Here is a 15,164-nt window from a genome sequence, read left to right on the forward strand (position 1 = left end):
TGGGTGAAATCTGTGGTCAAATTCAGAAAAAAAAGAACTCGTCTTATTTTTCAACAAATATTTAAACCAAGATATTTACGCGCGGATAAAAAATGTGCCCGCAAATCTCTCGGCTGCGATACTGTTAACTGTCAATGAGTAATTTTTGTCACTATCCTATCCATGTTGTCTTAGAAACCTGATGTTGATTGTTGATCGCTGTATAATATATTGTAAGTTGTCAGTAGTCACGTCATCATGAGATAGTTCATTTTGTCAACTGTAAAACTGCCCGTTATCTGTCAAGGCGCCAAAAACATCGACGCAATTTTCAATCACAGAAACTGCTCTATGTAAAACAGCACATAAAATGGCCCAAGATTTGGCACAAGGATTATTAATATTGACATAAGAACTTGTACCATTTTCTGACCCATGAAATATGAGCTTAAGAGTTTGTTAAATAAAAAATATGGATGTAGTGTTGAAGAAAAAAACTGTTAAGTGTCACATTAGCATGTGTGTGCTCATTAGTGCAGTTTCTATTACCTGATATTCCTGATACTCCATCCCGTACTTCTATCCAAGTTAAAGTGCAAATAAAGAAAGATAAATACATTGTTACTACTAGAATTACAAGTGTCGCTACACAAACGTTGCATACTACATATTGTAGCTACATGCGAGTCAACACAATACTGGTTATTGTAGTGACAAATTAGATTTCATTTCAACTGAATGTAGGTACATATATCTTTTTCCTAATCATAATCACTTTTGTGAAATTTTTTAATTGAGCAGAACATTAACTTTTATGAAATGTAATATTTCTTAATTTATACTACTTATATGCTGTATAAGAAAATAATTTAAATATAAACATGCAAGTAACATAATAAAAAGAGTTGTTTGGTGGTTTTGAATTCTCAGTAACATTATTTTGAACATGTTTTCGTTGTGTAAAATGGCTAAAATAAATTTAATATGCCAACCGGTTTCAGAACATGACTCTTCCTTTGTCCAAGTTTAAAAATAAACTAACACTAAATATTTTAAATCATACCTAATAGTAAGTAGATACTAGAGATGGGCGTGTTGGTCGTTTAAAAGTAGTAACAGTCACAAATGTGACGGTAAATACCGATTACCGAGCTTAGAGCAGCGTGGGCAAAACTCGTGGCCATTCCCACCCTCTCAGGATGGCTGTTCGCTTATGGCAGCGACTTCAAGCGAAAAAAAAATAGTGCGATCCTGGAGAGGGAGAGGCCAAGGTTTTGCCTACGCTTTTTTAAACAGTTTTTTTAGAATCAGTTTAATTGGTGAATTAATAATATCTTGACTAGTTTTTTTTTAAAGTAACGGTTTAATTTTTTGGTAAAACTGTTTCGGCTGTTTAAAAGAATAATAGTTTCATTTGTGTACCACCACTAGTAGATATCTAAAATACATCATCTGCTAACATGTGTTAAGATAGGGTTTCCTAGGACAGCGGTGCCCGTATTTTAACGGCCGTAGTGAACGGTGATGCGGTAGACAGCCGTCGTAACGTCGACTAGAGAGTGGTTTCCTAGTGAAACGGTGTTAAATGGTGTTGATAACACCGTTTTCCTAGGAAACCACACTCTAGTCACCGTTACGACGGTTATCCACCGCATCACCGTTCACTACGGCCGTTAAAATACGGGCACCGCTGTCCTAGGAAACCCTAGCTTTACCCCTTTTCTAGTCATGAAATTTCTATTTGCTTTACCAATATAGAAGCTGTGGAACAGTCATGTTCTGAAACCAGAGAGCATTTTACATTTATTGTAGTATCTATTTAATATGGAAAAATCACAAAGTTCAAATATTAATAACATTATTTTAATTTCGGAATATAAACTCAATAATTATAATATAAATTTATATTTGCATTCTTACTGTACGTACCAAAATATTTCATATATGATTATTTTTAATGAGTAATAAATAATATGGCAATAATACTGTACTAGAAAAAAGGAAATAATGAACACTTAAAAAGTAGGCATTTTTTTTGTAAAAAGGCTCAAAGATAGAATTATAATTTCATCCAATTTAAACATATCAATATGCTAAACAGCACCTCACATCATATTATTTGATAAACCTTAGCTCAATGTTAACATTTTTTATTAGAGTATTTCCAGATTAAAATTTACCTGCTTCTCCATATTGGAAGGTTTACTTTTCGGTGGGTCATGCATTACTCGAGATTTTGGTTCTTTTTCCAGTCGATCTTTATCTAAAATGAGAAGAAATGATATTTCCTAAATGTAAGTCAATAACACTCATAGGCTCAATCGATTTTGGTGAATTAATGAAAGTTACCTGGGATATTGACATTGCTGATCATTGGCATTCCTGATTCAAGGTCTCGAAGACTCAGTATTAACAGTTTGAATAATTCCCAATCACCAAAATTGAGGGTGAGAACCTAGAAAATTAAGTCAAAACATTAATTATCAGGCACTGTATTTTTATAATTAGCGATTTTGTAGTAAATCGAAGTGATTTTGAACAAAGTTCACATTTTTAGCATTAAAACAAACAAAACAAAACAAAATATTTGATGGGCAAAAAGCTATGGCATGTCCCATTTATTGAAATATCAAGTGATTTGACGACATTGGATTGTTTCCTATGGAGCTATTTTAAGTCCATGGTCTATGGAAACAAACCGACAACTCTTGAAACATTGGAAGCCAATTTAACACAAAACATTTTGGAAATAATGCCCCGATTCATTGGAAAGGCCAAAAATTGGACCGACAGAATACCCTGCGTCGCTGCTAGTCGCGGAAGACATTTGTTGGATATATATGTTTTTTTAAAAGTATTTTCTTCTTATGAACACGAAAAAAACAAACTCATTCCAAAAAATATTTTCATCTTTATTTGAATTTAAAATTGTATTATGCGAAAAAAAAATATCCAATACATATTACTAAAAAATATAAATAATTTAACTAAATAGAACAGGAAAGACTTCCAATGGAAACTTTATTTTCTACAGTTTTATTTACATTATGTAAAAATGATATCTAAAAAGTGATATAAGTTTACCTGTTTGAGGTCATTTAAGTCACAATGGAGTAGAACTTTTCCGGAAATATTATGTTGCCTGAGAAGTGTTGTTATGGCAGTGCTCGCAGATGGTAACTCTCTCTCTACTAGAGAACAAACACCGCTGACTCCCAACTTTGATAGATACACATCTCCCAAGTCTCCCTGGAAATAATCATCACATTGTGGAAAATTTTCAATAAATAATTACTACCTCAACTGAACTTCATTTTCAGTTTGAAAATATTACCAAATAATGAGTAAATTCTACTTTTTATTTAATGATTTTTTAAACTTTTATTAAAAAATAAAAATAGATTTTATAGATGAAGAGTAAACATCAAAAACGGGCTCGTTATGTTGACTATCAAAATTTTCTATGGTCATTCATTAAAAGAAACATATACATCATTTATTCTTACAAAATGACAACAATTGTAACAAATCCAATTGACTGTATAAATTAAGATTGAGAAATATTTTCAATAGAAATAGATATTTTTTTTATGATGTTCAAACATGGGCAGAATGGTTAATGTTATAGTGTGTTAAGTGATTACTTAAACCGGTCAGTAAGAGGTCATAAGTCATGTAAATATACAAGTCTTAGACATATAAATTTCGTTTTAAAAATATTTTCCATGAGTCTTGAAAATATTTGATAAAAAAAAAGTTAAATTTCCAAATTCAATTCCATATTGTATTTGTCAATAGTTTTCAATATTTACATGGAGTTGAGAGTAGTTGAATGGTTGCTGCGAAGGGGCTGGAGTGGGGCCTCCCGTGAGGACATTCGGGGTTTGCTCGGGCCAGCCGGGCCACGCTCCCGGTGTGCCCCCCCCATAAATAGGGGGCAATGTGGGGGCACGCTGCTAAAATAAAACACTCGTACTTTATTTTGATACCATGCACTATTTTCTAACCCACAGTTGTAATATAAATATAGCATTCTCTAATCTCCGATGATGACAAAAGTCCATTAGAGAATGAAGGCAAGAAGGGCAATTACCTACAAATTGAAATGCCATCTATTAAACACCTGTAACAAGTCTATTTAACTATAGGTCATTGGTTGAGCTAAATACAAACCTGTTTTCGGTGATACAATTTAGGATTGTTATAGGGTCTCGGCGGGATTACTGGATGGTTAACTATGGGCGATTCATTATTGTCCATGACATAGTGTTGTTGTTCGTCTATAACAGAAATGACATCTATTTAGGAAGAGTGATTTTAATGAGATGTTTAAAAATATAATAAAATTAATTTAAACAAAAGAAAAGAAAAATGTTTTGTTAAGCACCTTTGATTACTTTCTTGATGTAGGGGTCCAGATTTATTGTGAACGGAAGAAATATTTTAAGATCAGCGGCGAGTAAACTTGTCCTATGGAAACCTAAGAAGACATCTAGTTTACGCTCATCTCTATCTAGTTCCATCAAAGGTTCAGCTTCTCGAAGAATAGGGATATTTGGGCGGACCCTGAAATTTGATAACTCTATTTTAATACCTTTAAAACTCGGATACAAAAAACAACAGGGCACATGTTGATTTCATAGATTTTTTTTAATCTTATAAAATTTAATCTGCATAAAAAATAAGCAACAGTTAAGACAAACAAAAGAAATGAAGCTAAAAAAAAATAAAAACTCTCCCCAAGCAGAATACCCGATTTATTTACTGTTCTTACTATTAATTTCATAAAGTTAGAGCAAGGTCAACAGATTACGAGTAAAATTACTATCTGCGATAAAGAAAATGATATACATACTTGTCGTATATTTGTTTTAGAGATGTGTTATCCTCTATGTGCTCTTCAAACATCTCATGGTGCAGAATAATCCAAGAAGTTCTAAATGGCCATTGTTCTGTGAGATTGACCCACGATGCCAAGTTATGCCAGTTGAATTCTATTTGGAAAGCCTTTAGTAACCGACCTGAAAAAAAAACAGATACGTACAGTGTGTCTTATAACTTTGTACTTCTTACTACCTTGAAAAGCTTTGCGCATAATACAAGAAACAATCTGGCGCAGTGATTTATACATCATTAGGAGTGGACGAGTGTCGGAATCTAAGGTGTATTAATAAATAAATGTATAACCTATTTTTATACACATTGCATAAAAATCACTTAAAAGCCCGGGTGAAAAGTTGTGGCATATACCATACTTGTGTTAAAAATAGTGAAATTGTTTTATTTATTTATTTTATTGGGTAAACCAACAGTATGTACAGAAATATTGACAATTTCTTTGTATATTTAGTGAAGGACACTCATGCACACACCAACAAAATTGTTATTTAATCCAATATATAATACAAATACATAGTTTACGAAAAAAATGTTTATACAATAGGTACGTTCAATATCATTTCTTTTTTGTTTATGGATGTGGCCACTCCACTGGCCCACAGGCACGTTCCGGAGTGTCAGTGTATTATTTATTTTATACATAATAGTACCTACATACTTTCAAATCAATTGTCAAGACGCATCAAAATATTATAGAAGTTCAAAATATGAAAAAATAAAATAAACCATACCTACATTAATAAAATGAGAAAGAACTTTCAAGAAATTAAGATTATATTCTGATATATGAAACATATTCCTCAGCTTCCCGTCCAATCCTTTTAGTAATCCATTTATGGACTAGAATTTTAAACATTGCTTTTCATTTTTCTTACCGATATATCCATACTCAAAAAGTTGTATAGCTTAGGGGCCAGAAAATTATAGTGTCTTTGTCCGTAATTTGTTTTTTTCTTTGGTAGCGGAGGTATTGTTTTTTGTCATTGCCTAGTGTCGTAAATTTGTTGTCCATCATTATGTCTACCGAGCTTTTAATGAGAGTGACTTAACATTGTCTTTATATGCCTTATGTCTAGTACTGGAAATTCTGTAAAAAGTCTGTCTATAGAGTATCGGTAGGGCTGTTGGCTACTCTCAGTAAGGCTTTTTGCGCTTTTACTAATGTGGTTTTCTTGTTCCTTCCCATCCTATGATTCCGTCATTGATAATTGATTGCGCTAGAGCATAGTAATTAGTTAAGAAACTAATTTAAATTATGTTAAATGAATGAATGATCTAATAGTGAAGATATATAAAATAACAAGTTTTTCTTTGTCTCATTTTTAGCTAATTTAATATCATTCATACCTAATGGTGCATTGCATTGCATTACAAAGTATTTTGATAATTTGTAATATTTAAGGGACAGTTATCAATCATACGATTACGGTGCCAGTTCAGACTATGAAAACTACATCAGCTTTGCTGGGAATTTAACGCAGAACCTCATGCCAGATGACTGACCATGAAGCGGAATTTGTATTTATAATATTAAGTAAAATAAAAAATAAAGAACCCACCAGTGATATACAGGACATTCATAAGACGACGCATACTTCTAGGATTAACGTCGCTGAAGTAATCATCAGTTAGTAAGACTCTAAAAAAAAAAGTCAAATAAAACAATCATCTTTGTGGGTGCAAATCACACAACAAAACACCTTTAGATCAATACAGCACAAAATCAATACAATATTTTTAATAAAATAAATAAAACAAATTTGTTTTTAACCACTTTTTTTTTCCTACCGATCGGTTTCAAAGCTAAACAAGCTTCTTTCTCAAGTTTTACCAAACTAATGAATTCTTTCCTATTTTATTTTATGTTATCGGTATGCTGCCAATGAAACAAATAAATCAAGTTTTTTTTTCTTGTAAGGGTGGTAATATGAGCGGCATACATTCGAAACTAGACACGAGTAGACTAAAAGATATATTGTTTATTTGATTATTTTTTTCTTATTAATTTATTTAAAAAAAGACTTGATGTATTATTTGTTTTATTGGAAGCATATTGAAAACATAAAATAAAATAGGAAAGAATTCATTGGTTAAGTAAACCTTGAGAAAGAAGCTTGTTTAAATTTTAAAACCGGTCGGTGAAAAAAAAGAAATTGTGGTTAAAACAAAGTTGTTTTATTTATTTACTTATAATGAATAACCACAAAGTTTGCGCTTCAAATATAAAAATGACAATATATTTATTTGACTTCTCGTTTCTAACCTGTTGAGATCAGCAGGACCACTAGTGAGCCCTACTCGATGTAGATTGGAGTTCATCGATGAAGCAACTGATTCAGATATCTTTAGTTTCCTAGCTCCTCTCGTACTTCCACTTGTGCCGAGTCCTTTGAGCTTTTCCTGACTGGACATCAGTTCAGAAGCGGATGAGAGACGCCTAGCAGATACCTATAAAGTGAGATAAGTAATCAAACCTATTTAATTACTTCTCATTTGTACATAATAGCAAATGAAAGCGTGAAAAGACTGCTGGTACATTGAAAATAAAGTTCATAAATAAGGTATGAACTTAAATATTGATTTCAATACCTACTCGTGTACCAGTGAAACTCTTAACAAGGCAAAGTATATAATATGGCATGTTAATTTTCATTTATAATTTAGGAAGCGAAAATAATCTAAGCAGGTAGTTTTGTATTTAATTTGGATAGTATAATTGATTTGATGGTTTGATGCGGACTGGGGTATCCCCTTTCAAGGCTATTTTACATTTACATATTCCATCCAATTTAATATAAAACAAATATTATACAAATATTTTAACATGTACATTTGTCATTCGATACAAGGCTGCTTAGTTTAAAGGACAATTAGGAAAATGGGAAATGTAATTAGTTTAGATTTAATAATAAATACGCAAATTACCGATCTTTGAAGTGAAGCTGTGATCTCATCGTTACCGGAAAGAGCGTTTAACTGTAGTTTTCGTTGTGAAGTTTGCTGGGCTATTTTGACTCTCCTAAGTGCAGAGTTCTGCAGGTAAAACGGCAATTGCACCATATTTTTCAAATAGTCCCAACCTCCAATATTACTTTCGGTAAACGCTCTTCTACTATTCACTTCAACAGCCTAAAAACGAATATAAATTTCATTTCACACTATCTGTTCTAAGAAATACAAAATAATAACAGAAGTATTCCACACATGAAATGTAATCATTAGAAATCATGTAATTTAAAAATGACAATATCACCGGCTTAGTATAAGAAGTCACAACTGACTGATATATTTATCATTAAAACTAATTGATGAAGATAATAATTCATAATACATTCAGTATTTTTATGGTGTACCTACATACATATGTATTTAGAGTACTGTTTTACTTTTGACAAAAAAAAATAGCTTCCATCATTATTATGATACGATACTTGCCAGAGATTATACAAGGGTTGCTACTTAAGTTTTGAGATATGGCAATATGTCAAATCTGACATTGTCATTGTAAAGGTTGCCATTTTTAATGGTAAACGTACTCAGAACATTTTGTCATATGAGTGATATTTGTGTTGTTTATAGATACATAAAAAATTAATTTTGTTAAAAAAAGGGAACTAAATCGTGAACATTTAAACCAACAACAGTGTGCCGATCAACTTGTTGTGACTTTTGGTGATAAAGCACCATCTCGAGCCGCCGTGTTTAGCTGGTTTTCTGAATTCAATCGTAGTTGTACTTCGTTACAGGACGAATTTCGTGAAGGTCGTCCAAAATCGGCTGTTGTTCGAGAAAAAATCCATGCTTTGCGTGAACTGATATTTCAAGATCGTCATGTGACATACCGTGAGATTGAGGCATGCTTGGGCATTAGTCCCACTAGCATACATTCAATATTGCTTGAATATTTGGTCGTCAAAAAGATTTGTTTGCGTTGGATACCGCATAATTTGACAGTCGCTCAAAAAAAGGCTTGTGTCGATTGGTCAAACAAATGCTAAAATAATTCAATCACGGTGCTTCCAAAGACGTCTGTACGATCGTGACAGGTGACGAATCATGGATCTATGCATCTGAACCCGAAACTAAACAACAATCGACTGTATGGGTCTTTCAAGACGAGCCAAATCCAACAAAAGTTGTTCGCGCACGAAGCACTTCGAAGCAAATGGTCGCCTGTTTTTTTGGAATAACTGGACATGTTGCCACCGTTCCATTAGAGCAACGTAGAACGGTCAATTCTGAATGGTAAATCACCATTTGTTTGCCAGAAGTGTTCGGAAAAATAAGGGAAACTAATTGCAGAAGATGAATCATTCTCCACCATGACAATGCAAGCTGTCACACATCAGCTCAAACAAGAGAATTTTTAAGCATTCAGAACATCGAATTGATGGGTCATCCGCCGTACAGTCCTGATTTGGCACCCAATGATTTTTTCTTATTTCCGCATATCAAAAGTAAATTGCGACGTCAACGTTTTTCGACGCCTGAAGAAGCAGTTGATACGTTCAAATCACATGTTTTGGAGGTACCTCAATCGGACTGGAAAAAGTGCTTCGAAAATTGGTTCAAACGCATGCAAAAGTGTATTGACCTTCAATGAGAATATTTTGAAAAACAATAAAGCCATTTTCGATTATAAATATTTGTTTTTACTTGTCTATCTCAAAACTTAAGTAGCAACCCTCGTACAGTAACAACTGACTAAAGTTATATTTGTCAATCAGAGAGTTACTACATACTTAGAAAGATAAAACATGTTATGTATTCCATAAATGTCCTACCATAAACCTATTTATGTTCTATTTAACACTGTAGAGGTCGGGCCCCAGAAGGTGACATTAGTGGCAGCAAGGGGTACATATGAACCCAATCTAATTTTGCAATATTGAAACGAAACACCTTTGGACATTTGTTGTTTCCATTGTAAATATTAAAAAAAAATATACTTCGCTATTAAAATAAAAAATAAAAATAATTCATATTTCTCACGAAGTTTAAGTTACACACTAACATAAATTTCGGGATATTCTATGGTCAATATGTTACATAAATATGCATCCCGCATGGCCACAGCAGAGTTAACTACATATTTAAAATGGTTGATTCTCCTTGCATTAAGCCAATGGTATTGATAATATCTGATATCATTAGTGACAAGATGATCTAACACGCAAACTGGCACAACCACAAGTTAGGAAACTCAAAGTACGACCAGTCTGAACTAACCTCCTCCCAAGCAACCTGTCAGGACATACAAAAATATTTAACAAATCTGATAAAATAGATCCGTAGTTATTTTGTGGGTATTATCAAATACAGTGGCACTCACCTTGCTGATGATGTGAGGATCAATGGCTAGAATTATGACAAAGGGACTATGCTGATCAGAGCAGAGTGTATGGATGGCATTCAATACAATGAGCACTCTGTCTTGTTCGCAGCTATCGAGCGCATCCACAACGACGACTAATCGAGTTTGTTGACCAGTAAAGGCATCTAAACATTTTACCTGCATAAATTAAACAAAAAAAACATAAACCTAATTGTATATAGGATTCTGCTACTGGAACACTACAAAAATATTAGTTTTATGCTTTAGGTATCGAACACTACAAAAATATTAGTTTTATGCTTTAGGTATCGAACACTACAAAAAATATTAGTTTTATGCTTTAGGTATCATGTTCAGAGTCCATCATTTCAGTTGGGAATCAATTCTAGGATCTCAATTTAGATGGAAAATATTGCATAGTACATATTTAAAAATAGTGTCAATCTAAACATAAGTATCCAGAATGATTAACAATAGATAAGACATATTTTATAACCAGGTTATCTTTTTGTGCCACTTAATGTAAAAATCAATATACATACAAATAACTAAATATTTTAAAGAAAGGAAGTGTGTATTGCATACCAATTATAAAACAGAGTATAACAATTACCATGTCTGTCAGAAGTGTAACTTCAGGTCTAAGAGCTTGCAAGAACCCTTCTGGCTGTCTGTCCACACTTCTCTTGAGATGTGATCTGGGAGAAAGAATGAGAGCTGCACCGATTCTTCCCCAAGTGTACAGATTAGCTACAGCGGTTAACATTAAAACTGCACCCAGTCCAATCAAGATGCCTTCCTGAATTTTTAAATTCCTAATAAAACCAAAAAGGAGAATATAAATAAGGAGTTGAGCCAAAATACCATTGTCCACAACATATTATTTTTCATTATACTTATCAGAAAAAGATTCGTTACATCTATTGAAAAACAATTAAGATGTTGTCTTAATCAAATTGGTTATTTATTATAAATTGTTTATAAAGGATAATCTCAACATTAAAATAATAACACAAATTGATGTATTTTTAATTACTTACTGCGGATCTGACTGGCCGTCTCTTAAATATACAACTAACATAGATATAGCTAATATGACAAATATAAAGCACAGTTCAAATGTCATAACATGAGGAATGCAACATATTCTACGCCACCTGGAAGGAAAAAAAAAACACAGTGAAACAAATCGTTCTTAGATGCTGAATCGCAAATTGGTGATGTATATATAGGGTGTACCTCCAATCGGCGGTAGCTCGTATAGGTTTAGGCCTGAAAGCCCGGTAAAGTCTTGTACATAGTCGTCCATACTGGTTTTCAAGCGCTTCTGATAAACTAACCATCATTTGTATAACAGAGGCTTCTCCCTCCTGAGTGCTGCTTTTTGCCTGGTCTGTAAAATGAAATCTGGAAAGAAGATAAGCGGAGAAATATTAACCGAGTGTGGTTAGCCACATAACCCGTTGTTCGTACAAGACAACATTCCAACAAAATAAATGCCTTGAAAAGTTCACTTCTTGCGTTCATCTGCAGGTTGTTCGATTGGGAAATACAAATGTCATTTATGTACAATCAGGCAATTCCCCAGGGAATAAAAAGGGTTAGGCCAATAATACATGACAGTAATGATGAATGAAAAGCATCTAATATTGTGTATTAAATTAAGTAAATCGGGTTGTGGTCCTGTGGCTAGTGTCTCGGACTCACGGACCAAAGGTCCGTGGTTCGAATCCCACTCTACCCCAACTCGATTCCATTTTCTAATAGTGAGTTATTTACAACTCGTTGAAAATGGCCCTCAAAATTAAATATTTGGGTAAATCATAAGAACACAAATATTTCTTTTAAAAAAAAAAAAAAAAGTTTTTTTGTTGGAAACCGTTTTTTTAGTTTACAATTTTATTATGTGAAATATGCAGCATATATATATTTTTTAGGCCAATCAACAGGCTTATGAAAGCGCTCATAGACTGGCATTAAAGATATATAATACAATGAATTTACATACTTAACCTAAACAATCTTAGAATCTATTTAAATGTACAATAGGTATAATCATGGCACGATCTAGGCGGACATGGCAAGTGTGTCATCACTGAATCTGATTTGTGTTTTTTCCGAGTTTCTTATAGCGCGGAATGAATTTATCGCGATATAGGAAGGTTGACTGTATAAGCAATAATTCTGAGGAACATGAATTTCAAAAATGGTAGTATTGAGTGCATACCTTATAGGTTGGGCAGGTAAAGAGTGCGAACACTGTGGACCCGGGGGGTGACAGAAAACAACTTGGAGTACTAGTTTGAGAGAATTAAATTTGTGACTTAAAGCTAACATCACAGAATAAGGCCAGGACCATTCATATCTGAAAAGAAAACAACACGAACATCAGCACACCTAAGTAGATTCAAAGCATTAACAGAATAAAACAATTAGGTACACAATATTTATATTTTTTTATAAAAATGCTAGATATTTAAGGTACATATAATTGAATTAAAATTAAAATAAAAACATTGCTTTCAATCACTTATATTTTTTAATGGCCGGTTCCAAAACTACACCAAGCTTCCTTATCAAGGTATAATTTACTAATGAATATTATTCTATTTTATTTTAACAGTGTCTACTAAATATTAAATCTAAACATATGGTACATACAATAAAACAGATTGCCAATAATAATGGATATGGTGAGAAGTTAATTGATAAAATATAGAATCAAAAACAAAAACGCAAAGTTATAAATAAACATTAATATTCTACTCCACTAATAAATAAAGCTAACCCACCTAAACAACGGATATGGATTATTTTTATAAATATCAATTTTTCTAATCAATTATCTAATATTTTTATTTATATCCCTACAGAGATGAGGTAGAATTTTTTCAAATTCAGGATTATGGATATTCGAGCGTTTACAGGGCTTATGACCTGTCATTGGCTGGGTTAAGTGGCCACTTTAAGTACTACAACATTCCCCATTCCGCTTGTTAGCGAATATCCACACCAGGTAACATTTTTTGATTTTTGTATTTATGTTACGAATTTGAGAAACCATCCACAAGCGAGTTGGAGCGCCATCTATGTAATTATCTAATACTCTACCATCAGACATAAAACCTGCATTCCACACAACAAATAATATAGGTACATTGTTGACAAATCAGAGAGATTTAATTCGTTTTGAAAATTCCATTCTATAAAACTCTTTTAGGAGAAAAAAATGGCATTAATGTTTCGGAAATCGAAAAAAATGCAAAGATCCCGTTTTCGCCATGTATCCTTCGATTGTAAATAATATTTTTATAGATACATAAATATACTAAATTGATTTCAACCCATGAAGTTTTAACAATGACTCACTTGCGGCTGGCGTACCACAGGCTAAGCAGCAGGACATAAAGGAGCACGAAGAGAAGGGCCGTCAAGGCCACGGCCAGTAGCCAGGACGCCCCCCCAACCATGGCCACCAGGCCGCCCAGTATGGCGGCGTGCCACACTCCCCACCCGACTGCCCAGTTCCAATCCCAGCCCACTTCCACCCACTGGCGGGCAAAATTTTTCATTTCCTCTGTAAGAATCAAAATTCAAGTGATTTTTTTATTGGCAAATGAACCAATCTCACAGCAATCCAATTTTCATATTCCAATGTCATTAAAAAAAAAACTAAATATGTATATTTACAAGTTAAAGATTAAATCTATTAAACAAACAGGTTTAATCTGGATGAAAAATAAGATTTTAAATAATTAAAATAAAAATACCCTGTAATTTAATAATTTATTACTTATTTTTAACTGACTGGTTTTGAAGCTCCACATGCCATAATAAATGGTTAAATACAAAATGTTTATATTTTGGCATTAATTATAAAATGAATAACCACGAAGTTAGTGCTTTAAACATACATTTTATATTATTTTAAAATTTAACCTTTCCAACAAATTAAAAGTTCAAGATTTAAAAAAAATGTATCAATCAGTTAAGCAAGTTTTCAATTTACCCTTTTTTATTAATTTTTCAATAAAACATAATTGTCATTTTTTTTCCAAATATATGGATACCGAGGAATCAAATATGATATTACAATTGCCTTAAGGTAATATGCCCGCCCTTATATGTATGAAAACTGTACATGTATACAGTGTAAAATAAATCAATTTTAAGAGTAAAATTTTTGAAGTATAAAATAATTTTTAGGGATTAATAAATTGGAATGGGAATTGAAAAATGGTTTTACCTCTAAGTTTATTAAGCAGAAATGATTTTCCTGAGCCCCATCTAGCAAAAAGACCGACTGTTATCGGCATAGAAAGGCTAGGCTCTGAGAGCATATCGGCAAGAGCGCTACTATACAATTCATATCCTAATAAGCTTTCATTGTCTTCATTAGTGTTCAGTCGGCCTAAAAATAACAAAGAGTAATATAAATACCACATCTAGTATGTTACAGCAAGGCTATATTATGATTTGTACAAAAACTTACGTGCTCCAAATATCTGTCCTAAAATAGTCTTTGGATAGTTCATATCTATGTTGTAAGGGGTCTCCTGAGCTCTATTAGGCCGATACAATAACTGGCTGTGTTTTGGATTTCTAAGCAGAATTTCAACGATGGCCTGCGATGGAACATAACCAGAAATAAATGTAAAAACCATAAAAAAATAAAAGAAGGAAATAATTTAAAACAAAACTATGACACTAGAAATAGTGGTTCGTTTTTAAAGAACTTTGTGTTTGAATTATTAATCACCTTTGAGCGAGCTCTCATAGCAATGTGTAGACAGGTGTCCCCCTTTTTATCGGCAGCATTAACTCTAGCCTTTTTGTCTAATAATAATTGCACCATATCGGCATTTCGGGATCTAACCGCTCTGAGCAAAGGTGTATCCCCATCCTAAAATGCGAGCACATAAATGAATAAATAATACACGCAATAAATAGC

General features: G+C 32.9%; 1 protein-coding gene and 1 long non-coding RNA gene across 11 annotated transcripts in view; both read right to left on the reverse strand.

Moving 5' to 3' along the window:
* Positions 1 to 15,164, reverse strand: part of LOC148282294 (uncharacterized) — a 232,300-nt gene that overhangs the window by 51,423 nt on the left and 165,713 nt on the right. The gene's annotated exons all lie outside the window — the stretch shown is intronic.
* The window catches only part of Arms (Ankyrin repeat-rich membrane spanning), a 116,480-nt gene that overhangs the window by 7,403 nt on the left and 93,913 nt on the right, over positions 1 to 15,164 (reverse strand). For 9 of the 10 annotated variants that reach the window (XM_088225312.1, XM_088225311.1, XM_088225310.1 and 6 more), the window contains 19 exons: positions 14,973 to 15,116; positions 14,706 to 14,838; positions 14,460 to 14,624; positions 13,583 to 13,790; positions 12,441 to 12,578; positions 11,453 to 11,620; positions 11,254 to 11,370; positions 10,827 to 11,028; positions 10,211 to 10,390; positions 7,804 to 8,007; positions 7,142 to 7,326; positions 6,438 to 6,517; positions 4,835 to 5,000; positions 4,367 to 4,545; positions 4,153 to 4,259; positions 3,792 to 3,935; positions 3,064 to 3,228; positions 2,329 to 2,434; positions 2,160 to 2,242 (listed from right to left, as the gene is read on the reverse strand). In XM_088225312.1, the coding sequence (XP_088081438.1) occupies positions 2,160 to 2,242; positions 2,329 to 2,434; positions 3,064 to 3,228; positions 3,792 to 3,935; positions 4,153 to 4,259; positions 4,367 to 4,545; positions 4,835 to 5,000; positions 6,438 to 6,517; positions 7,142 to 7,326; positions 7,804 to 8,007; positions 10,211 to 10,390; positions 10,827 to 11,028; positions 11,254 to 11,370; positions 11,453 to 11,620; positions 12,441 to 12,578; positions 13,583 to 13,790; positions 14,460 to 14,624; positions 14,706 to 14,838; positions 14,973 to 15,116 (2,874 nt within the window). The remainder of the gene's footprint in view (positions 1 to 2,159; positions 2,243 to 2,328; positions 2,435 to 3,063; positions 3,229 to 3,791; positions 3,936 to 4,152; positions 4,260 to 4,366; positions 4,546 to 4,834; positions 5,001 to 6,437; positions 6,518 to 7,141; positions 7,327 to 7,803; positions 8,008 to 10,210; positions 10,391 to 10,826; positions 11,029 to 11,253; positions 11,371 to 11,452; positions 11,621 to 12,440; positions 12,579 to 13,582; positions 13,791 to 14,459; positions 14,625 to 14,705; positions 14,839 to 14,972; positions 15,117 to 15,164) is intronic. The other variant, XM_088225306.1, reaches the window with a different exon arrangement.

Source organism: Micrasema longulum, unplaced genomic scaffold, assembly GCF_059751315.1.
Source record: "Micrasema longulum isolate JH-2025_06_02 unplaced genomic scaffold, ASM5975131v1 h1tg000341l, whole genome shotgun sequence".
Taxonomy (NCBI): Eukaryota; Metazoa; Arthropoda; class Insecta; order Trichoptera; family Brachycentridae; genus Micrasema; species Micrasema longulum.